Source organism: Catharus ustulatus, chromosome 31 (genome assembly GCF_009819885.2).
Source record: "Catharus ustulatus isolate bCatUst1 chromosome 31, bCatUst1.pri.v2, whole genome shotgun sequence".
NCBI lineage: Eukaryota > Metazoa > Chordata > Aves > Passeriformes > Turdidae > Catharus > Catharus ustulatus.
The window spans coordinates 572,230-592,062 of NC_046251.1; the positions used below are offsets into that span (position 1 = coordinate 572,230).

General features: G+C 61.1%; 1 protein-coding gene across 1 annotated transcript in view; it reads right to left on the minus strand.

Annotated features, from left to right (window-relative positions):
* Window positions 1–6,391, minus strand: part of ITGA5 (integrin subunit alpha 5) — a 35,597-nt gene extending 29,206 nt beyond the window's left edge. Inside the window, 4 exon segments of the mRNA XM_033083089.1 lie at window positions 3,066–3,178; window positions 4,720–4,789; window positions 4,791–4,848; window positions 6,159–6,391. Of these exon segments, the coding sequence (XP_032938980.1) occupies window positions 3,066–3,178; window positions 4,720–4,789; window positions 4,791–4,848; window positions 6,159–6,391 (474 nt within the window).
* Between the last annotated feature and the right edge of the window lie 13,442 nt (window positions 6,392–19,833).

Genomic DNA, 19,833 nt, shown 5'->3' on the forward strand with positions numbered 1-19,833 from the left:
CCCCCCATGTCCCCTCTGTGTCCCCCAGTATGCCCCAGTGTCCCCCCAGTGTCCCCCCAATGTCTCCCAGTGTTCTCCCAGTATCCCCCAGTATCCCCCCAGTGTCTCCCAGTGTTCTCCCAGTATCCCCCAGTATCCCCCCAGTGTCCACCAGTGTCCCCCAGTGCTCCCCAGTGTCTCCCAGTTCCCCCCTAGTATCCCCCCCGTGTCCCCCAGTGTCCCCCCAGTATCCTCCAGTATCCCCCCAGTGTCTCCCAGTATCTCCCCAGTCCTCCCAGTATCTCCCCAGTATCCCCCAGTATCTCCCAGCGTTCCCCAATGTCTCCCAGTATCTCCCCAGTATCCCCCAGTATCTCCCCAGTCCTCCCAGTATCTCCCCAGTATCCCCCAGTATCTCCCCAGTGCCCCCCAGTGTCTCCCAGTATCCCCCCAGTATCCCCCCAGTCCTCCCAGTATCCCCCCAGTACACCCCAGTGTCCCCCACTATCCCCTCAGTGTCCCACCAGTGTCCCCCAGTGTCTCCCAGTATCTCCCAGTGCCCCCCCCTAAATCCCTCCAATGTCCCCCAGTGTCCCCCCACATTGTCCCCAGTGCTCCCCTGGTATCCCCAAAGTGTCCCCAGTACCCCCCAGTATCTCCCAGTGCCCCCCCAATGTCCCCCAATGTCCCCCAGTGCCTGCCAGTGTCCCCCAGTATCCACCAGTATCCCCCCAGTCCTCCCAGTATCTCCCCAGTGTCCCCCAGTATCTCCCCAGTATCCCCCAGTATCTCCCCAGTGCCTGCCAGTGTCCCCCAGTATCCACCAGTGCCCCCCAGTGTCCCCCCGGCGTCCCCCAGTGTCTCCCAGTATCTCCCAGTGTCTCCCACTATCCCCCAGTATCTCCCCAGTGTCCCCCCCGTGTCCCCCCAGTCCCTCCCAGTCCCTCCCAGTATCTCCCCAGTGTCCCCCAGTATCCACCAGTGCCCCCCAATGTCCCCTCTGTGTCCCCCAGTATCCCCCAATGTCACCAGTATCTCCAGCGTCCCCCAGTGTCCCCCCCAGTCCCTCCCAGTTCCCCCAGTATCCCCAGTATCCCTCACCAGTATAGACCCGTTGTGAGCCCGCACGGTGGCCCCTCAGTGTCCCCCCAGTCCCTCCCAGTCCCTCCCAGTCCCTCCCAGTCCCTCCCAGTATTCCCAGTCCCCCATACCAGTATGGAGTCGTTTTGGGCGCGCACAGTGATCCCCCCCGGCCCCCCCAGTCCCTCCCAGTATCCCCAGTCCCCCTCACCAGTATAGAACCATTATGAGCCCGCACGGTGGCTCCTCCAGTCCCCCCCAGGCCCCCCCAGTCCCTCCCAGTCCCCCCAGTCCCCCTCACCAGTATAGACCCGTTGTGAGCCCGCACGGTGGCCCCTCAGTGTCCCCCCAGTCCCTCCCAGTCCCTCCCAGTCCCTCCCAGTCCCTCCCAGTATTCCCAGTCCCCCATACCAGTATGGAGTCGTTTTGGGCGCGCACAGTGATCCCCCCAGGCCCCCCCAGTCCCTCCCAGTATCCCCAGTCCCCCTCACCAGTATAGAACCATTATGAGCCCGCACGGTGGCTCCTCCAGTCCCCCCCAGGCCCCCCCAGTCCCTCCCAGTCCCCCCAGTCCCCCACACCAGTATAGAACCGTTGTGAGCCCGCACGGTGGCCCCTCAGTGTCCCCCCCAGTCCCTCCCAGTATTCCCAGTATCCCCAGTTCCCCATAACAGTATAGAACCGTTGTGGCCACACACGGTGTCCCACCCAGTCCCTCCCAGTCCCTCCCAGTCCCTCCCAGTATCCCCAGTCCCCCATACCAGTATAGAGCCGTTGTGGGCCCGCACGGTGGCCCCTCGGTGTCCCCCCAGTCCCTCCCAGTTCCCCCAGTATCCCTCACCAGTATAGAACCATTATGAGCGCGCACGGTGGCCCCCCTTAATCCCTCCCAGTCCCTCCCAGTATCCCCAGTATCCCTCACCAGTATAGAACCGTCGTGAGCCCGCACGGTGGCCCCTCGGTGTCCCCCCAGTCCCTCCCAGTCCCTCCCAGTCCCTCCCAGTATTCCCAGTCCCCCATACCAGTATAGACCCGTTGTGGGCCCACACTGTGGCCCCTCAGTGTCCCCCCAGTCCCTCCCAGTCCCTCCCAGTATCCCCAGTATCCCTCACCAGTATAGACCCGTTATGGGCCCGCACGGTGATCCCCCCAGTCCCTCCCAGTCCCCCCAGTATCCCTCACCAGTATAGAGCCGTTGTGAGCCCGCACGATGTCCCATCAGCGTCCCCCCCAGTCCCTCCCAGTCCCTCCCAGTCCCTCCCAGTTCCCCCAGTCCCCCATACCAGTATAGAGCCGTTGTGGGCCCGCACGGTGGCCCCTCAGTGTCCCCCCCAGTCCCTCCCAGTATTCCCAGTCCCCCCAGTCCCCCATACCAGTATAGAACCATTATGAGCCCGCACGGTGGCCCCTCAGTGTCCCCCCCAGTCCCTCCCAGTCCCTCCCAGTATCCCCAGTTCCCCATACCAGTATGAAGCCGTTGTGGCCACACACGGTGTCCCACCCAGTCCCTCCCAGTCCCCCCCAGTCCCTCCCAGTCCCCCCAGTATCCCTCACCAGTATAGAACCATTATGAGCCCGCACGGTGGCCCCCCCAGTCCCTCCCAGCCCCTCCCAGTATTCCCAGTTCCCCCAGTCCCCCATACCAGTATAGAGCCGTTATGAGCCCGCACGGTGGCCCCTCAGTGTCCCCCCAGTCCCTCCCAGTATCCCCAGTCCCCCTCACCAGTATAGACCCGTTGTGGGCCCGCACGGTGATCCCCCCCAGTCCCTCCCAGTCCCTCCCAGTCCCTCCCAGTCCCTCCCAGTATCCCCAGTATCCCTCACCAGTATAGAGCCGTTGTGGGCCCGCACTGTGGCCCCTCAGTGTCCCCCCCAGTCCCTCCCAGTCCCTCCCAGTATCCCCAGTATCCCTCACCAGTATAGACCCGTTATGAGCCCGCACGGTGGCCCCTCAGTGTCCCCCCCAGTCCCTCCCAGTCCCTCCCAGTATTCCCAGTATCCCTCACCAGTATAGACCCGTTATGAGCCCGCACGGTGGCCCCGAACCACTGCAGCGATTTGAACTCCACGGGCGCGGCGCTGTCGCTGCTGTTGCCCCCAAAGTCGTGGGTGCGGGTCCCTGGGGGGGGGACAGGGGTCAGGACACCCCCCCCGCCCCTCCCCCACCCCCCCACAGCTCCGGGGACCCCCCCGAGCCCCCCCCGAGCCCCCCCCGGGTCCCCCCGGGTTGATGATTAACGGAGCCAAGGCCAGCGGGGGGTGGGGACGGGGACAGGAACAGGGACGGGTACAGGAATGGGGACAGAGAGAGGGACATGGGGGGGACACGGACATGGGGAGGACAGGGACAGGGATGGAGACACGGACACAGGGACACGGACACGGGGACAGGAACAGGGACACAGGGACAGGGACACGTGGGGGACAGGGACCCGGGGGGGACAGAGAGAGGATGGGGACAAAGACAGGGACGGGGACCGGGACGGGGACACGAGGACACAAATGGGGACAGAGAGAGGGACATGGGGGGGACACGGACACGGCGGGGACAGGGATGGGGACAGGGACACGGGGGGCACAGGGGCACGGGGGGGACAGAGATAGGGACACAGGGACACGGACACGGGGACAGGAATAGTGACAGGGACAGGGATGGGGACACGTGGGGGACAGGGACACGGGGGGGACAGAGAGAGGATGGGGACAGAGACAGGGACTGGGGGACAGGGACAGGAATAGGGATGGGGACAGGGGGACAGGGACAGGGACATGGGAGGGACACGGACACGGCGGGGACAGAGACAGGGATGGGGACAGGGACACGGGGACAGGGACATGGGGGGGACACGGACACAGGGACACAGGGACAGGGACGGGGATGGGGACACGTGGGGGACAGAGGGGCAGGGGACAGGGACAGGGATGGGGACACGGACACGGGGACAGGAATAGGGACAGGGACGGGGACAGGGACACGTGGGGGACAGAGAGAGGATGGGGACAAAGACAGGAACACGGGGGAGACAGGGACAGGGGGACAGGGACAGGGACGGGGATGGGGACACGTGGGGGACAGAGGGGCAGGGGACAGGGACAGGGATGGGGACACGGACACGGGGACAGGAATAGGGACAGGGACGGGGACAGGGACACGTGGGGGACAGAGAGAGGATGGGGACAAAGACAGGAACACGGGGGAGACAGGGACAGGGGGACAGGGACAGGGACGGGGGACAGGGACACGGACACGGGGACAGGAATAGGGACATGGAGACAGGGATGGGGACAGAGAGAGGATGGGGACAGAGTGAGGGACATGGGGGGGAAAGGGACACGGACACACGGACAGGGACACACGGACACAGGGGCACGGACACAGGGACACGGAGCTGCTCCGGGGTGGCTCCAGAGGGGTCCTGGGGGGCGTCACCGCTGTGTCCCTGTCCGTGGAGGAGTTTGTCCCCACCCCTGTCCCCGTCCCACGTGTGTCCCTGTACCCCCCATGTCCCCCCATATCCCCCCCCATCTCCCATCTCCCCCCAGTGTCCCACGTGTCCCCATGTCCCCCCATGTCCCCCGTGCCCCGATGTCCCCCCCGTTTCCCCGATGCCCCCCCGTGTCCCCATGTCCCCAGATGTCCCCCCCGTGTCCCCCCCTCACCGATGTGGTCGAAGTCGATGGGGTCGCAGCCGCCCGTGGGGGGCCAGGGGCAGCGGAACACGGCCCCCCCCCTGGGTGACGTTGGGCTGGCTCGTGTTGGCCTTGGGGGCCCCCACCAGGATGCTGACACTGGGGGGGGGACACGGGGGGGTCAGGGGGGTGACACGGGGGGGTCAGGGGGGTGACACGGCCGGGGCGGGTCCCAAAGCAGCGCGGGGGGGACACGGGGACACCCCCCCGGTGCTCCCGGTGAGGTCACGCCTGGGGGATTTGTGGGGAGGGGGCGGCCGGGCCTTGCCCGGGTGTCGCCCCCTCCCCCTCCCGGGGACCCCCCGAGCCCCCCCCGAGCCCCCCCCGAGCCCCCCGGGGCCGCTCCCGGCTCCGGTTACAGGAAACGCTCCGGCCCGGGGGCAGCGGGGCCCCGGGACCCCCGGGGCGGGGCGGGGAGGGGGGGACACCGGGGGGACACCGGAGGGGATCCCCGGGCCGGACCCTCCCTCCCGGTTCCCGTTCCCGGCCCCCGCTTCCTGCTCCCCACCCCCGGTTCCCGGTTCCGATTCCCCGCCCCGGAGCCCCGGTCCCGGTTCCCGCTGCCCCGGCCCAGCCCCGGGACCGCCCCGATCCCGGTTCCCGCTCCCTTTCCCCCCATCCCGGCCCCGGTTCTCACTTCCCGTTCCCGTTAGCCCGTCCCATTCCCGGTTCCCGCTGTCCCGTTCCCGTTATCCCGCTCCCGGTGCGCTCCCGCCCCGCCCCGCCCCGACCGGGGCCGCTCCCGGTGCCGCTTCCCGTCCCACCGGGCCCGTCCCGCTCCGGTACCGCTCCCGGTGCCGCTTCCCGTCCCTCTCCCCCTTCCCGGGGCCGCTTCCCGTCCCTCTCCCCCTTCCCGGGGCCGCTTCCCGTCCCACCGGGCCCGTCCCTCTCCCCCTTCCCGGGGCCGCTCCCGGTCCTCCCGTGCCCGTCCCGTTCCCGGTGGCCGTTCCCGGTGGCCGCTCCCGGTGGCCGCTCCCGGTGCCGTTCCCGGTGCCGCTTCCCGTCCCACCGGTCCCGGTCCCGCTCCAGGTTCCTCTCCCCGTCCCTCTCCCCCTTCCCGTGGCCGCTCCCGGTCCCCCCGTGCCCGTCCCACCGGGCCCGCCCCACTCCGGGGCCGCTCTCGGTACCGCTCCGGTGCCGCTTCCCATCCCTCTCCCCCTTCCCGGTACCGCTTCCCGTCCCTCTCCCGCTCCCGGTGCCGCTCCCGGTGCCTCTCCCCGTCCCACCGGTCCCGGTGCCGCTCCCGGTGCCGCTTCCCGTCCCTCTCCCCCTCCCCGGTGCCGCTCCCGTGGCCGCTCCCGGTCCCCCCGTGCCCGTCCCGTTCCCGGTGGCCGCTCCCTGCCCGGCCCCCGCCCTGTCCCGGTTCGGTTCCCGGTTCGGTTCCCGGTTCGGTTCCCGGTTCCCGGTACCTGCGGGGCTCGGGCAGGTAAAAATCCAACGCGAACCCGAAGAAGGACCCGGGGGCCCCGCGGAAAACCTCGGGCCGCGACGCCTCCAGGTTGAAGGCGGCGAGCGGCGGGAGCAGCACCGGGAGCAGCACCGGGAGCAGCACCGGGAACGGGAGCGGCACCGGGAGCGGCACCGGGAGCGCGATCCGGGCCCGGGGGCGGCTCGGGGGGAGCGGGGCCGGGAGCGGGGCCATGGCGATCGGGGCTGCCCGGGCTCGGCGCTGCTCCCGCTGCCGAGTCCCCTCGGAAAGTGCCCGGGGGGGGGGGACCGGGACCGCCCCGCCCCGCCGTGACTCACCGGGGAGGAGCCACAGCCCCGCCGGGCACCGGCACCGCCACCGCAGGCACCGGGGGGACGGAGGGGACGGCGGGGATGGGGACAGACTGGGGACAGCGGGACAGAAGGGACGGGGACACCCCACGGCAGCGGGGCACCCTGGGGACACCCCGGGGACAGCGGGACAGCCTGGGGACAACGGGACAGCAGGGACGGGGACACCCCGGGGATACCGGGACACCCTGGGGACACCCCGGGGACAGCGGGACAGAAGGGACGGGGACACCCCGGGGCAGTGCGACACCCTGGGGACACCCCGGGGCAGCGGGACACCCTGGGGACAACGGGACACCCTGGGGACACTGGGACACCCTGGGGACAACGGGACAGCAGGGACGGGGACACCCCGGGGATACCGGGACACCCCGGGGACAATGGGACAGAAGGGACGGGGACACCCCGGGACAACGGGACACCCCGGGGATACCGGGACACCCTGGGGACACCCCGGGGACAGCGGGACACCCTGGGGCAGCGCGACATTCCTGGGGACACTGGGACACCCTGGGGACACTGGGACACCCTGGGGACACCCTGGGGACAGCGCGACACCCTGGGGACAACAGGACAGCAGGGACGGGGACACCCCGGGGATACCGGGACACCCCTGGGGCAGCGGGACATCCCTGGGGACAATGGGACACCCTGGGGACAGCGGGACAGCAGGGACAGGGACACCCCGGGGCAGCGGGACACCCTGGGGACAATGGGACACCCTGAGGACACCCCGGGGACAGCGGGACATCCTGGGGACAGCAGTGGCATCAGGGACAGGGACACCGGGACAGTCCCGGGACACTCCGGGGACAGCGGGGATGGGACACTCGAGGGACACTCCAAGGACACCCCGGGGACAGCCCAGGGGACATCAGGGATGGGGACACCTGAAGGACACCCGGGGGACATGGAGACGGCGGGGACGGGACGGGGACACCCCGAGGGCAAAGGGTGTCACCTTTGGGACACCCCAGAGACACTGGGACAGCTCGGGACACCGGGACACGGGGGACAGGGACACGGGGACACCGGGACACAGGGACACCGGGACACGGGGACACCGGGACACGAGGGATAGGAGGGGCAGGGACATGGGGACACGGGGACACTGGGGCTACAGCGACATTTGGGGGACACCAGGACACAGGACACGGGGGTGCACTGGTGACATTTGGGGGACACCTTGGGACACTGAGACATTTGGGTGACACCCACCAGGACACCACGCGAGGAGACACGAGGGGGACAAGCACAGGGGACACGGGTGACACTTGGGGACACTGCAGGACACGGGAGGGCCAGGGCTGGGGACACGGGGGGGACACGGGGGTAGGACAGGAGAAAGGGGACACGGGGGGTGGCAGGGACAGGAGGAAGGGGACGCGCAGGGGACAGGGGGGTGGCAGGGACAGGGGGGTGGGACAGGGACAGGAGGAAGGGGACACGCAGGGGACACGAGGAGGTGGCAGGGCTGGGGACACAGGGGGGGGTGGCAGGGACAGGAGGGGGTGGCAGGGATAGGAGGAAGGGGACACGCAGGGGGACAGGGGGGTGGCAGGGACAGGAGGAAGGGGACATTCAGGGGACAGGGGGGTGGCAGGGACAGGAGGAAGGGGACACGAGGGGGTGGCAGGGACAGGGGGGGTGGCAGGGACAGGAGGAAGGGGACACGGAGGGGACACGGGGGGGTGGCAGGGACAGGAGGAAGGGGACACGGGGGTGGCAGGGCTGGGGACACGCGGGGGACAGGGGGGTGGCAGGGACAGGAGGAAGGGGACATTCAGGGGACAGGGACAGGAGGAAGGGGACACGGGGGTGGCAGGGCTGGGGACACGCGGGGGACAGGGGGGTGGCAGGGACAGGAGGAAGGGGACATTCAGGGGACAGGGACAGGAGGAAGGGGACAGGGGGGTGGCAGGGACAGGAGGAAGGGGACATTCAGGGGACAGGGACAGGAGGAAGGGGACACGGGGGTGGCAGGGCTGGGGACACGCGGGGGACAGGGGGGTGGCAGGGACAGGAGGAAGGGGACATTCAGGGGACAGGGACAGGAGGAAGGGGACAGGGGGGTGGCAGGGACAGGAGGAAGGGGACATTCAGGGGACAGAGGGGGGTGGCAGGGACGGGGGGGGTGGCAGGGCCAGGAGGAAGGGGACACGGGGGGTGGCAGGGACAGGAGGAAGGGGACACGCAGGGGACGGGGGGGGTGGCAGGGACAGGGGGGTGGGACAGGGACAGGAGGAAGGGGACACGAGGGGGTGGCAGGGACAGGAGGAAGGGGACATTCAGGGGACAGAGTGGGGGGGGGCCGGATCCCGGCGCCGCTTCCTGGAAGGAAGGAGCGGAAACGGGGCCGGGGCTGGAGCCGTTCCCACGGGGGGGGTGGGACCCCCTCGAGGGGGGGTGGGACCCCCAGGAAGGGGGAGGGACCCCCAGGAGGGGACACGGGGGGGGTGGGACCCCCAGGAGGGGACACGGAGGGGGCGTGGTGGCGCTGGGGGGGACACAGGGGGGACATTGAGGGGGGAGGGGGGGACACGGGGAGGGGGCGGGGACTTCATGAGGTGTCCCCTCCCCCCACTCCCACCCCCTGAAATTGGGGAGGGGGCACAGGACGGGACAGGAGGGGACAGGAGGGGACAGCCCCGGTGGCCGCGTGTGCAAAGAGGGGTCTGGGGGCGTTCAAGGGGGGGCTGGGGGCGTGTAAAGGGTCTGGGGGCGTGTAAAGGAGGGTGCAAAAGGGTGGGGGGCGTGTAAAGGGGTCTGGGGGCGGGTAAAGGGTCTGGGGGCGTGCAGGGGCCGGGGTCGGGGGGTCCGGGGGGGGCTCGGGACGGCCCCAGGTGACCGCGGGGACACCGCGGGGACACCCCCAGGGGTGCTCCGAGCCGGGTTTGTCCCCACGAGTGTCCCCCACCACGAGTGTCCCCACTCGTGTCCCCGCCGTGCCCGTCGCGGAGGTGGCACCGAGCCCGTGGTGACAATGGGGACATTTCCGTGGCCGGGGAGGGGAGGGGGGACAACAATGAGCTGGCGCCGGGACCTTTCCTGCCCCGGGCACGCGCGGGGGGTGGCACCGGGACCGGGGGTGGTGACACCGGGATGTGTCTGGTGGCACTGGGATCGTGTCTGGTGACACAGAGATCGCGGGTGGTGACACCGGGATCGTGTGCACACACGTGCGGTGACACGGTGACCGCGTGCTGTGACACCACGAGGTGACACCGTGGCCGTGTTGCCGGCGCGTGGCCCGGCAATGTCGCCTCGAGCGAGCACGCGCGTGGCCTGGGACTGTCGCCTTGGTTGTGCTCGTCCCCGTGTCCCCAAATCCCCGTGTCCCCAAATCTCCAAATCCCCGTGTCCCCCAGTCCCCGTGTCCCCAAATCTCCTGTGTCCCCAAATTCCCGTGTCCCCAAATCTCCGTGTCCCCAAATTCCCGTGTCCCCAAATCCGCGTGTCCCCAAATCCCCAAATCCCCGTGTCTCTAAATCCTCATGTCCCCAAATCCTCCTGTCCCCAAATCCCCGTGTCCCCCCAAATTCCTGTGTCCCCAAATCCTCCTGTCCCCAAATCCCCGTGTCCCCCCAAATTCCTGTGTCCCCAAATCCCCGTGTCCCCAAATCCTCGTGTCCCCAAATCCCTGCGTCCCCAAATCCCCAAATCTCCAAATCCCTGTGTCCCCAAATCCCCGTGACCCCAAATCCCCAAATCCCCGTGTCCCCAAATCCTCGTGTCCCCAAATTCCCGTATCCCCAAATCCCCCGTGTCCCCATGTCACCAAATCCCCAAATCCCCCGTGTCCCCATGTCACCAAATCCCCAAATCCCCGTGTCCCCAAATTCCTGTGTCCCCAAATCCCCGTGTCCCCAAATCCTCGTGTCCCCAAATCCCCTTGTCCCCCAATCCCCGTGTCCCCAAATTCCTGTGTCCCCAAATCCTCGTGTCCCCAAATTCCTGTGTCCCCAAATCCCCGTGTCCCCAAATCTCCAAATCCCCGTGTCCCCCCAGTCCCCTTGTCCCCAAATCCCCGTGTCCCCAAATCCCCGTGTCCCCAAATCCCCCATCCCCATTTCGGAGGGGGACACCCCCCACCCCCGAGCTGTGTCCCCAGGGGCCCCCGCGTGTCCCCAGGGTGCCCCCAGGGTGTCCCCAGGGTGTCCCCAGGGTGTCCCCACCCCCCCCCCCCCCGCCCTGGGGACCCCCCGTGTGCCCCCTGTTTATCCCCAGGGTGTCCCCAGCCCCCCCGTCCCCACCCTGGGGACCCCCCGTGTGCCCCCTGTTTGTCCCCTGTTTGTCCCCAGGGTGTCCCCACCCCCTCCCCGCCCTGGGGACCCCCCTGTTTATCCCCACGTTGTCCCCACGGTGTCCCCAGGGTGTCCCCACCCCCTCCCCGCCCTGGGGACCCCCCCGCGGGTCTCTGAGTCACCGGGGGGGCCCCGGGGGGGCCGAGGTTGAGTCACGGCCGCCGCCAGCCCCGTATTTAGCCCGGAGCGGCGGCGGGGCCGCGTCACCCCCCGCGACCCCCCCGGACACCCCCGCGTCACCCCCCGCGACCCCCCCGGACACCCCGGCGTCACCCCCGCGTCACCTCTGACCCCCCCGTGTCACCCCCCGCCACCCCCCCGGACACCCCGGCGTCACCCCCGCGTCACCCCCCGCGACCCCCCCGGACACCCCGGCGTCACCCCCGCGTCACCCCCCGCGACCCCCCCGGACACCCCCGCGTCACCTCTGACCCCCCCGCGTCACCCCCCGCGACCCCTGACCCCCCCCCGGCACATCCTGGGGGGGGTCTCGGGGCGCTGCGACCCCCGGGAGTGACCCCAGAGCGGGCGGGGGGCGCCGGAGCCTCGGTGTCCCCCCCGTGTCCCCCTCATGTCCCCCCGTGTGCCACTAATTTCCCCCCTGTGTCCCCCCCGTGTCCCCCCTCATGTCCCCCCCGTGTCCCCCTCATGTCCCCCCGTGTCCCCCCCGTGTCCCCCCCGTGTCCCGGGCTGGGGGGGTCGGGGCTGGCCGGGATCCCGGGCGGGCGCGGGGGGGCCCCGGCAGCGGCGCTTCCCAAAAAGGAGCTGCGGGCTCCGGGAGAGGGGGGGACACGGGGGGGACACGGGGGGGACACGGGGGGACACCGGGGTGAACATGAGGGGGACACGGGGGGACACGGGGGGGACACCGAGGGAGGGACACGGGAGGGACACGGGGGGACACGGGGGGACACGGGGGGACAGGGGGGGGGACACCGGGGGGACACGGGGGGACACGGGGGGACACGGGGGGGACATGAGGGGGGACACGGGGGGGGCACTGGGTGGGAATTGAGGGGGACACGGGGGGGACACGGGGGGGACACGGGGGGACATGGGGGGGACACGGGGGGGACACAAAGAACCCGGGGGGACACGGGGGGACACGGGGGGACATGGGGGGGACACGGGGTGGGTGTGAGTGGGACTGAGCACTCCGGGGACATTTGGGGACAATGGAGGAGCTGCCACACGCGTGTGCTGGCCGTCCCCGTGTCCCCGTGTCCCCATATCCCCGTGTTCCCGTGTCCCTGTGTCCCCATCACCCCATAACCCCATAACCCCATGTCCCCGTGTCCCCGTGTCCCCATCCCTCCATATCCCGATATTCCCATATCCCTGTGTCCCCATAACCCGATAACCCTGTGTCCCCAAATCCCCATGTCCCCATATCCCTGTGTCTCTGTGTCCCCCTGTCCCCATGTCCCCATATCCTGTGTCCGCATGTCCCCATGTCTCCGTGTCCCTGTGTCCCCATATCCCCACGTCCCCATATCCTTGTGTCATCATGTCCCCATATTCCCGTGTCCCTGTGTCCCCATATCCCCATAACCCTGTGCCCCCATATCCCTGTGTCCCCGTGTCCCCGTGTCCCCATCCCTCCATATCCCGATATTCCCATGTCCCTGTGTCCCCATAACTGCATAATCCCCTGTCCCCAAATCCCTGTGTCCCCATATTCCCATGACCCCATATCCCTGTGTCCTTGTGTCCCCATGTCCCCATGTCCCCATATTCCTGTGTCCCCATATCCCCATGTCTCCGTGACCCTGTGTCCCCATAACCCCATATTTCTGTGTCCTTGTGTCCCCATGTCCCCATGTCCCCATATCCTTGTGTCCCCATATCCTTGTGTCCCCATGTTCCCATATTCCCATGTCCCTGTGTCCCCGTGTCCTGTGTCTCCAAATCCCCATGTCCCGTATTCCCATAATCCCATATCTCTGTGTCCTTGTGTCCCCATATCCCCATGACCCCATATCCTCATGTCCCCATATCCCTGTGTCCCCATGTCCCTGTGTCCCCATGTCCCCATATCTTGTGTCCCCATACCCATGTCTCCGTGACCCTGTGTCCCCATAACCCCATGTCCCCATACCCCCATGTCCCTGTGTCCCTGTGTCCCCATGTCCCCATAACCCCATAACCCCATCTCCCCATGTCCCACGTCCCCATATTCCCGTGTCCCTGTGTCCCCGTGTCCTGTGTCCCCATGTCCCCATGTCCCATATTCCCATAATCCCATATCTCTGTGTCCTTGTGTCCCCATGTCCCCATGTCCCCATATCCCCATGTCCCCATATCCCTGTGTCCCCATGTCCCCATGTCTCCGTGACCCTGTGTCCCCATGTCCCCATATCTCTGTGTCCTTGTGTCCCCATATCCCCATGTCCCCATATCCTCATGTCCCCATATCCCTGTGTCCCCATGTCCCTGTGTCCCTATGTCCCTATATTCCCATATTCCATTAATCCCATATCCTCATATGCTGTGTCCCCATGTCCCCATTTCCCTGTGTCCCCATGTCCCCATAACCCCATAACCCCATGTCCCTGTGTCCATTTGTCCCTGTGTCCCCGTGTCCCCATCCCCTGTGTCCCAAATCCCCCTGTCCCCATAATTCCATATTCCCGTGGCCCTGTGTCCCCGCGTCCCCATGTCCCCATAACCCCATAACCCCATCCCCCCGTGTCCCCGTGTCCCCATATCCCATATTCCATTAATCCCATATCCCTGTGTCCCCGTGTCCGTGTGTCCTTGTGTCCCCGTGTCCCCGTGTCCCATTTGGGGTCCCCCCCCGGATCCAGCCGGGGCCGTTTTGGGGCCAAACCCCGGAATTTTCCTGCTGAAACACCGGAAAATGTTCATTTTTGGGGCGAAAATGTTCTTTTTTGGGGGTGAAAATGTTCTTTTTTGGGGTGAAAATGTTAAATTTTGGGGTGAAAAGTTATTTTTTTGTGTGAAAATTTTCTTTTTTTAAGGTGAAAATGTTAATTTTTGGGGTGAGAAGTTATTTTTTGGGGTGAAAATGTTGGGTTTTGGGGTGAAAATGTTATTTTGGGGTGAAAATGTTCTTTTTCCGGGTGAAAAAGTTATTTTTTTGGGGTGAAAATGTTATTTTTGGAGTGAAATAGTTTTTTTGGGGGGGTGAAAATGTTATTTTTTGGGGTGAAAATGCTCTTTTTTGGGGTGAAAATGTTATTTTTTGGGATGAAAATGCTCTTTTTTGGGGTGAAAATGTTGTTTTTTGGATGAAAATGTTCTTTTTGGGGTGTCCCTTGTTTCCCCCACCAAACCCCAAACTCGGAGCTTTTTTTGGGGGGTTCAAAACCCCCAAAATCCAGACCAGGCCAGCGAGAAAAAAATTAAAATTAAAAAAAAAAAAAACAGGAAATCACCCCAAAATTCCCTCGGGGGTGTTGATTCGGGGGACAACAAAATTCAAAAAAATCCGGGAATTCCAGCAGAACATTCCAGAAACTCCTCGCGCTGGGAATTCCCGATGGAGAGAGAGGAATAATAATAAAAAAAAAGAAATAAAAATAAAAATACAAATTGGTGGAAAAGCGGGATCCGCCTGTTTTTTCCCACCCGATTTTTCCAACCCCTCCCGGATCCGCCCTCGCAGGAAAAAAAAAATAAAAATAAAAATAAAAAAAATTAAAAATCGCGGCCGGGAGAGGGGGATGGGAAAAGCTGGGAAAAGTTGGGAGAAGTTGATTTTTTTTTGGGGAAAAAATTGGGAAAAATGTGGAAAAAATGGGGGGGAAGTGGGGGAAAAGTGGGAAAAAAGTTGGAGAAAAATGGGAAAAAATTGGGAAGAAAAAGGAAAAAATGTTGGAAAAAAGCAGGAAAAAAGTGTGAAAAAAGTGGAAAAAAATTTGGAAAAAAGCTGGAAAAAAAGTTGGAAAAATTTGGAAAAAGTTGGGGAAAAGTGGGGAAAAAAGTGGGAAAAAAAAGCAGGAAAAAATGTGAAAAAAGTGGGGGAAAGTGTGAAAAAAGTAGAAAAAATTTGGAAAAAGTTGGAAAAAAAGTTGGAAAAAAAGTTGGAAAAAATGTGAAAAAAAATGGAAAAAATATTGGGAAAAAGTTTGGAAAACGTAAAAAAAAAAAGTGAAAAAAATGGGAAAAAAGTTGGGAAAAATTTGGGAAAAAAAAATGGAAAAATCCGTCCTGGAGCTGTGGGGGATTTTTTTGGGGGTGATTTTTGGGGGGCTTTTTGGGGGAGATTTTGGGGGGATTTTTTGGGAATTTTGGGGGAACTCTTTTTAAATTTTGGGGGGATTTTGGGGGATTTTTTTTGGGATTTTTGGGGGATTTTTTGGGATTTTGGGAAGGATTTTGGGGTGATTTTCGGGGGATTTTTTTGGGATTTTTGGCAGGATTTTTTTTAAATTTTGGGGTGATTTTTGGGTGATTTTTAGGGTTATTTTTTTGGGATTTTAGGATGATTTTTGGGTAGATTTTGGGCTGATTTTTAGTGGGATTTTTGGGGGATTTTTTTTTATTTTTGGAGTGATTTTAGGGGGATTTTTGGGGGAAATTTTTTTATTTTTGGGGAGATTTAGGGGCGATTTTTGGGGTAATTTGGGGTGATTTTGGGGGATTTTTGGGGTGATTTTTGGGTGATTTTTGGGTAGATTTTGGAAGATTTTTAGTGAGATTTTTGGAGGGATTTTTTTTATTTTTGGGGTGATTTTGGGGGGATTTTTGGGGGAGATTTGGAGGCATTTTGGGGAGATTTTTGGGTGATTTTTGGGTGATTTTAGGGGTGATTTTTTTTGGGATTTTAGGGTGATTTTTGGGGAGATTTTGGGGGGATTTTTAGTGGGATTTTTGGGGGGATTTTTTTTTTATTTTTGGGGGCATTTAGGGGTGATTTTTGGGGTGATTTTAGGGGGATTTTTGGGGATTTTTGGGGTGATTTTTTGGGGTGATTTAGGGGGATTTTTTGGGATTTTTGGGGGATTTTTGGGGTGATTTTTTTTGGATTTTGGAGTAATTTGGGGTGATTTTGGGGTGATTTTAGGGGTGATTTTTTTGGATTTTAGGATGATTTTTGGGTAGATTTTGGGGGGATTTTTTTTTATTTTTGGGGGGATTTAGGGGTGATTTTGGGGTGATTTTTTTGGGATTTTAGGATGATTTTTGGGTAGATTTTGGGGGGATTTTTAATGGGATTTTTGGGGGAAATTTTTTTATTTTTGGGATGATTTTGGGGGGATTTTTGGGGGTGATTTGGAGGCATTTTGGGGTGATTTTAGGGTGATTTTTTTGGGATTTTAGGATGATTTTTGGGTAGATTTTGGGGGGATTTTTAGTGGGATTTTGGGGGATTTTTTTTTATTTTTGGGGGGATTTTGGGGGGATTTTTGGGGGGATTTTGGGGATTTTGGGGGTGATTTTAGGGGGATTTTGGGGAGGATTTTTTTATTTTTGGGGGGATTTAGGGGTGATTTTGGGGTGATTTTTTTGGGGATTTTAGGATGATTTTTGGGTAGATTTTGGGGGATTTTTAGTGGGATTTTGAGGGAATTTTTTTTATTTTTGGGATGATTTTGGGGAGATTTTTGGGGGAGATTTGGAGGCATTTTGGGGAGGATTTTTTGGGATTTTTGGGGTGATTTTTTTTTGGATTTTGGGGTGATTTTTGGGGATTTTTGGGGTGATTTTTGGAAGGATTTTTGTGGAGATTTTGGGGATTTTTGGGTGATTTTTGGGTGATTTTTGGGGTGATTTTTTTGGGATTTTAGGATGATTTTTGGGTAGATTTTGGGGGGATTTTTAGTGGGATTTTGGGGGGATTTTTTTTATTTTTGGGGTGATTTTGGGGGGATTTTTGGGGGAGATTTGGAGGCATTTTGGGGAGGATTTTGGGGGTGATTTTAGGGGGATTTTGGGGGGATTTTGGGGTGATTTTTAGTGGGATTTTTGGGGGAATTTTTTTTTATTTTTGGGGGGATTTAGGGGTGATTTTTGGGGTGATTTTTTTGGGATTTTAGGATGATTTTGGGGTAGATTTTGGGGGGATTTTTAGTGGGATTTTGGGGGGGATTTTTTTTATTTTTGGGGTCATTTTGGGGTGATTTTTGGGGTGATTTTAGGGGGATTTTGGGGAGGATTTTGGGGAGATTTTTGGGGTGATTTTTTTTGGATTTTAGGATGATTTTTGGGTAGATTTTGGGGAGATTTTTAGTGGGATTTTTGGGGGAATTTTTTTTATTTTTGGGGTGATTTTGGGGGGATTTTTGGGAGGAATTTGGGGTCATTTTGGGGGGATTTTAGGATGATTTTTGGGGTGATTTTTTTGGGGATTTTAGGGTGATTTTTGGGGAGATTTTAGGGGGATTTTTAGTGGGATTTTTGCGGGATTTTTGGGGTGATTTTTTTTGGATTTTAGGGTGATTTTTAGTGGGATTTTTGGGGGATTTTTTTTTATTTTTGGGGTGATTTGGGGTGATTTTAGGGGCGATTTTAGGGTGATTTTTGGGGTGATTTTTGGGTGATTTTAGGATGATTTTTGGGGTGATTTTTTTTGGATTTTAGGATGATTTTGGGGTAGATTTTGGGGGGATTTTTAGTGGGATTTTGGGGGGATTTTTTTTATTTTTGGGGTGATTTTAGTGGGATTTTTGGGGGAATTTTTTTTATTTTTGGGGAGATTTAGGGGCGATTTTTGGGATGATTTAGGGTGATTTTTTGGGATTTTGGGGCAAACCCGAGCGGGACAATCCCAGGCAGGATCAGGAAGGAGCGCGGGGGGAGGGGCGGGCCCAGCTGTGCCAGATGTGCAGCTCGGGGGGGGTTGGGGGCGATCCCAAATCCCCGAGCCCGCCCCGCAGCTGCGATCCCGGAATTCTGCAAAAATTCCAGAGCTTTCCATCCCCCCCTGGCGGCGCTGCCCTCGGCCTGAACCTGGAAAAAATGGGGAAAAAATGGGATTTTCGGGAATATTTTTATTTTTGGGATTTTTCCGAATATTCGGGATTTTTTTTTATTTTCGGTATTTTCGGGATATTCGGGATTTTCTTGATTTTTCGGGATTTTCAGCATTTTTTTTTAATATTTCCGGATTTTCGGGATTTTAAAATTTTTTTTCCCACCTGGATTTTTTGGGACTTTTCTGGATTTTTGGGACTTTTCCGGATTTTGGGGATTTTCGGGATTTTACGGATTTTTTCGGAATTTCGTTTTTTTTTTTTTTTATTTTCCGGGATTTTTTTTTTTTTTTTTTTTTTTATTTTTCGGGATTTTTGGGACTTTTCCAGATTTTCGGGATTTTGGGGATTTTGGGGATTCTTGGAACTTTCCCGGATTTTCGTTTTTTTTTTTATTTTCGGGATTTTTGGGACTTTTCCAAATTTTCGGGATTTTTTTTTTTCCCTTGGATTTTTGGGACTTTTCTGGATTTTGAGGGTTTTTTTTTGATTTTCCGTATTTTTTTTATTTTCGGGATTTTTTTTTTTAATTTTTCGTGATTTTTGAGACTTTTTTTTTATTTTTCGGGATTTTTGGGACTTTTCCAAATTTTTTTCGGGATTTTCCCAGCGCGCGGGGGCGCCGCCGCTGACACAGAAATTCCCATTTCCATTTTTTCCGCCCCAAAATCCGGCCCGAGCTGAGCCCGGCGGGGTGGGGGAGGGGCAGGGGGGGTGGGGGAGGGGCAGGGGGGGTGGGGGAGGGGCAGGGGGGTGGGGGAGGGGTGAGGGGGGGGAGGGGCAGGGGGGGTTTGCGCAAGGGCCCCCCCCCAAATCGCCCCCCCCGAACCCAAAATTCCTCCCGGGAGCGGCGGGAGCGGGGGAAAGGGAACGGGGGGAGGGGACGGGAGGGGACAGGAGGGGACAGGGACACCGGGGGGACATCGGGAGCGGGACAGGGACACCGGGGGGTGGCACTGGGACATCGGGGGCGGGACAGCGACACCGGAATGGGGACAGGGACACCGGGGGGTGGCACTGGGACATCAAAGGGGGCCAGGGGACACCGCGGGGGGGGGACAGGGGACACGGCAGGGGGTGGCACTGGGACATCGGGGGTTGGGGACAGGGGGACATCGAGGAGAGGACAGGGGACACTGCGGGTTGGGGACAGGGACACCGAGGGGGGTGGCACTGGGACATCGGGGGCGGGACAAGGGACACCGAGGGGGGTGGCAGAGGGACACCGGGGGGATGGGGACAGGGGGACACTGAGGGTGGAACGAGAGAGGGACACCGGGGTGGGGACAGGGACACGTCGAGGGGGTGGCAGGGGGACACCAGGTTGAGGGAGGTGACAAGGTCACTGTCACAGCCAGGGGACAGAGACACTGGAAGGTGACAGGGACACTGTCACAGGGAGGGGACAGGGACACCGGGGGGCGGCACGGGGACATCAAAGGGGGCCAGGGGACACCGCGGGGGGGACAAGGGACACGGTAGGGGGTGGCACGAGGACATCGAGAGGGTGGGGACAGGGACACCGGGATGGGGACAGGGACATCGCGGGGGGGTGGGGACAGGGGGACATCGAGGAGAGGACAGGGGACACCGGGATGGGGACAGGGGACACGGCAGGGGGGTGGCACTGGGACATCGGGGGCGGGACAGGGGACACCAGGATGGGACAGGGGACATCGAGGAGAGGACAGGGGACACCCGGGGGGGTGGCACGAGGACATCGAGAGGGTGGGGACAGGGGGACACCGGGATGGGACAGAGGACACCACGGGTGGGGACAGGGACACCGAGGGGTGGCACTGGGACATCGGGGGGTGGGGACAGGGGGACACCGGGATGGGACAGGGGACACTGCGGGTTGGGGACAGGGACACCGCGGGAGGTGGCAGAGGGACATCGAGGGGATGGGGACAGGGGGACACTGAGGGTGGAACGAGAGAAGGACACCGGGGTGGGGACAGGGACACGTCGGGGGGGTGGCAGGGGGACACCGGGTTGAGGGAGGTGACAAGGTCACTGTCACAGCCAGGGGACAGGGACACTGGGAGGTGACAGGGACACGT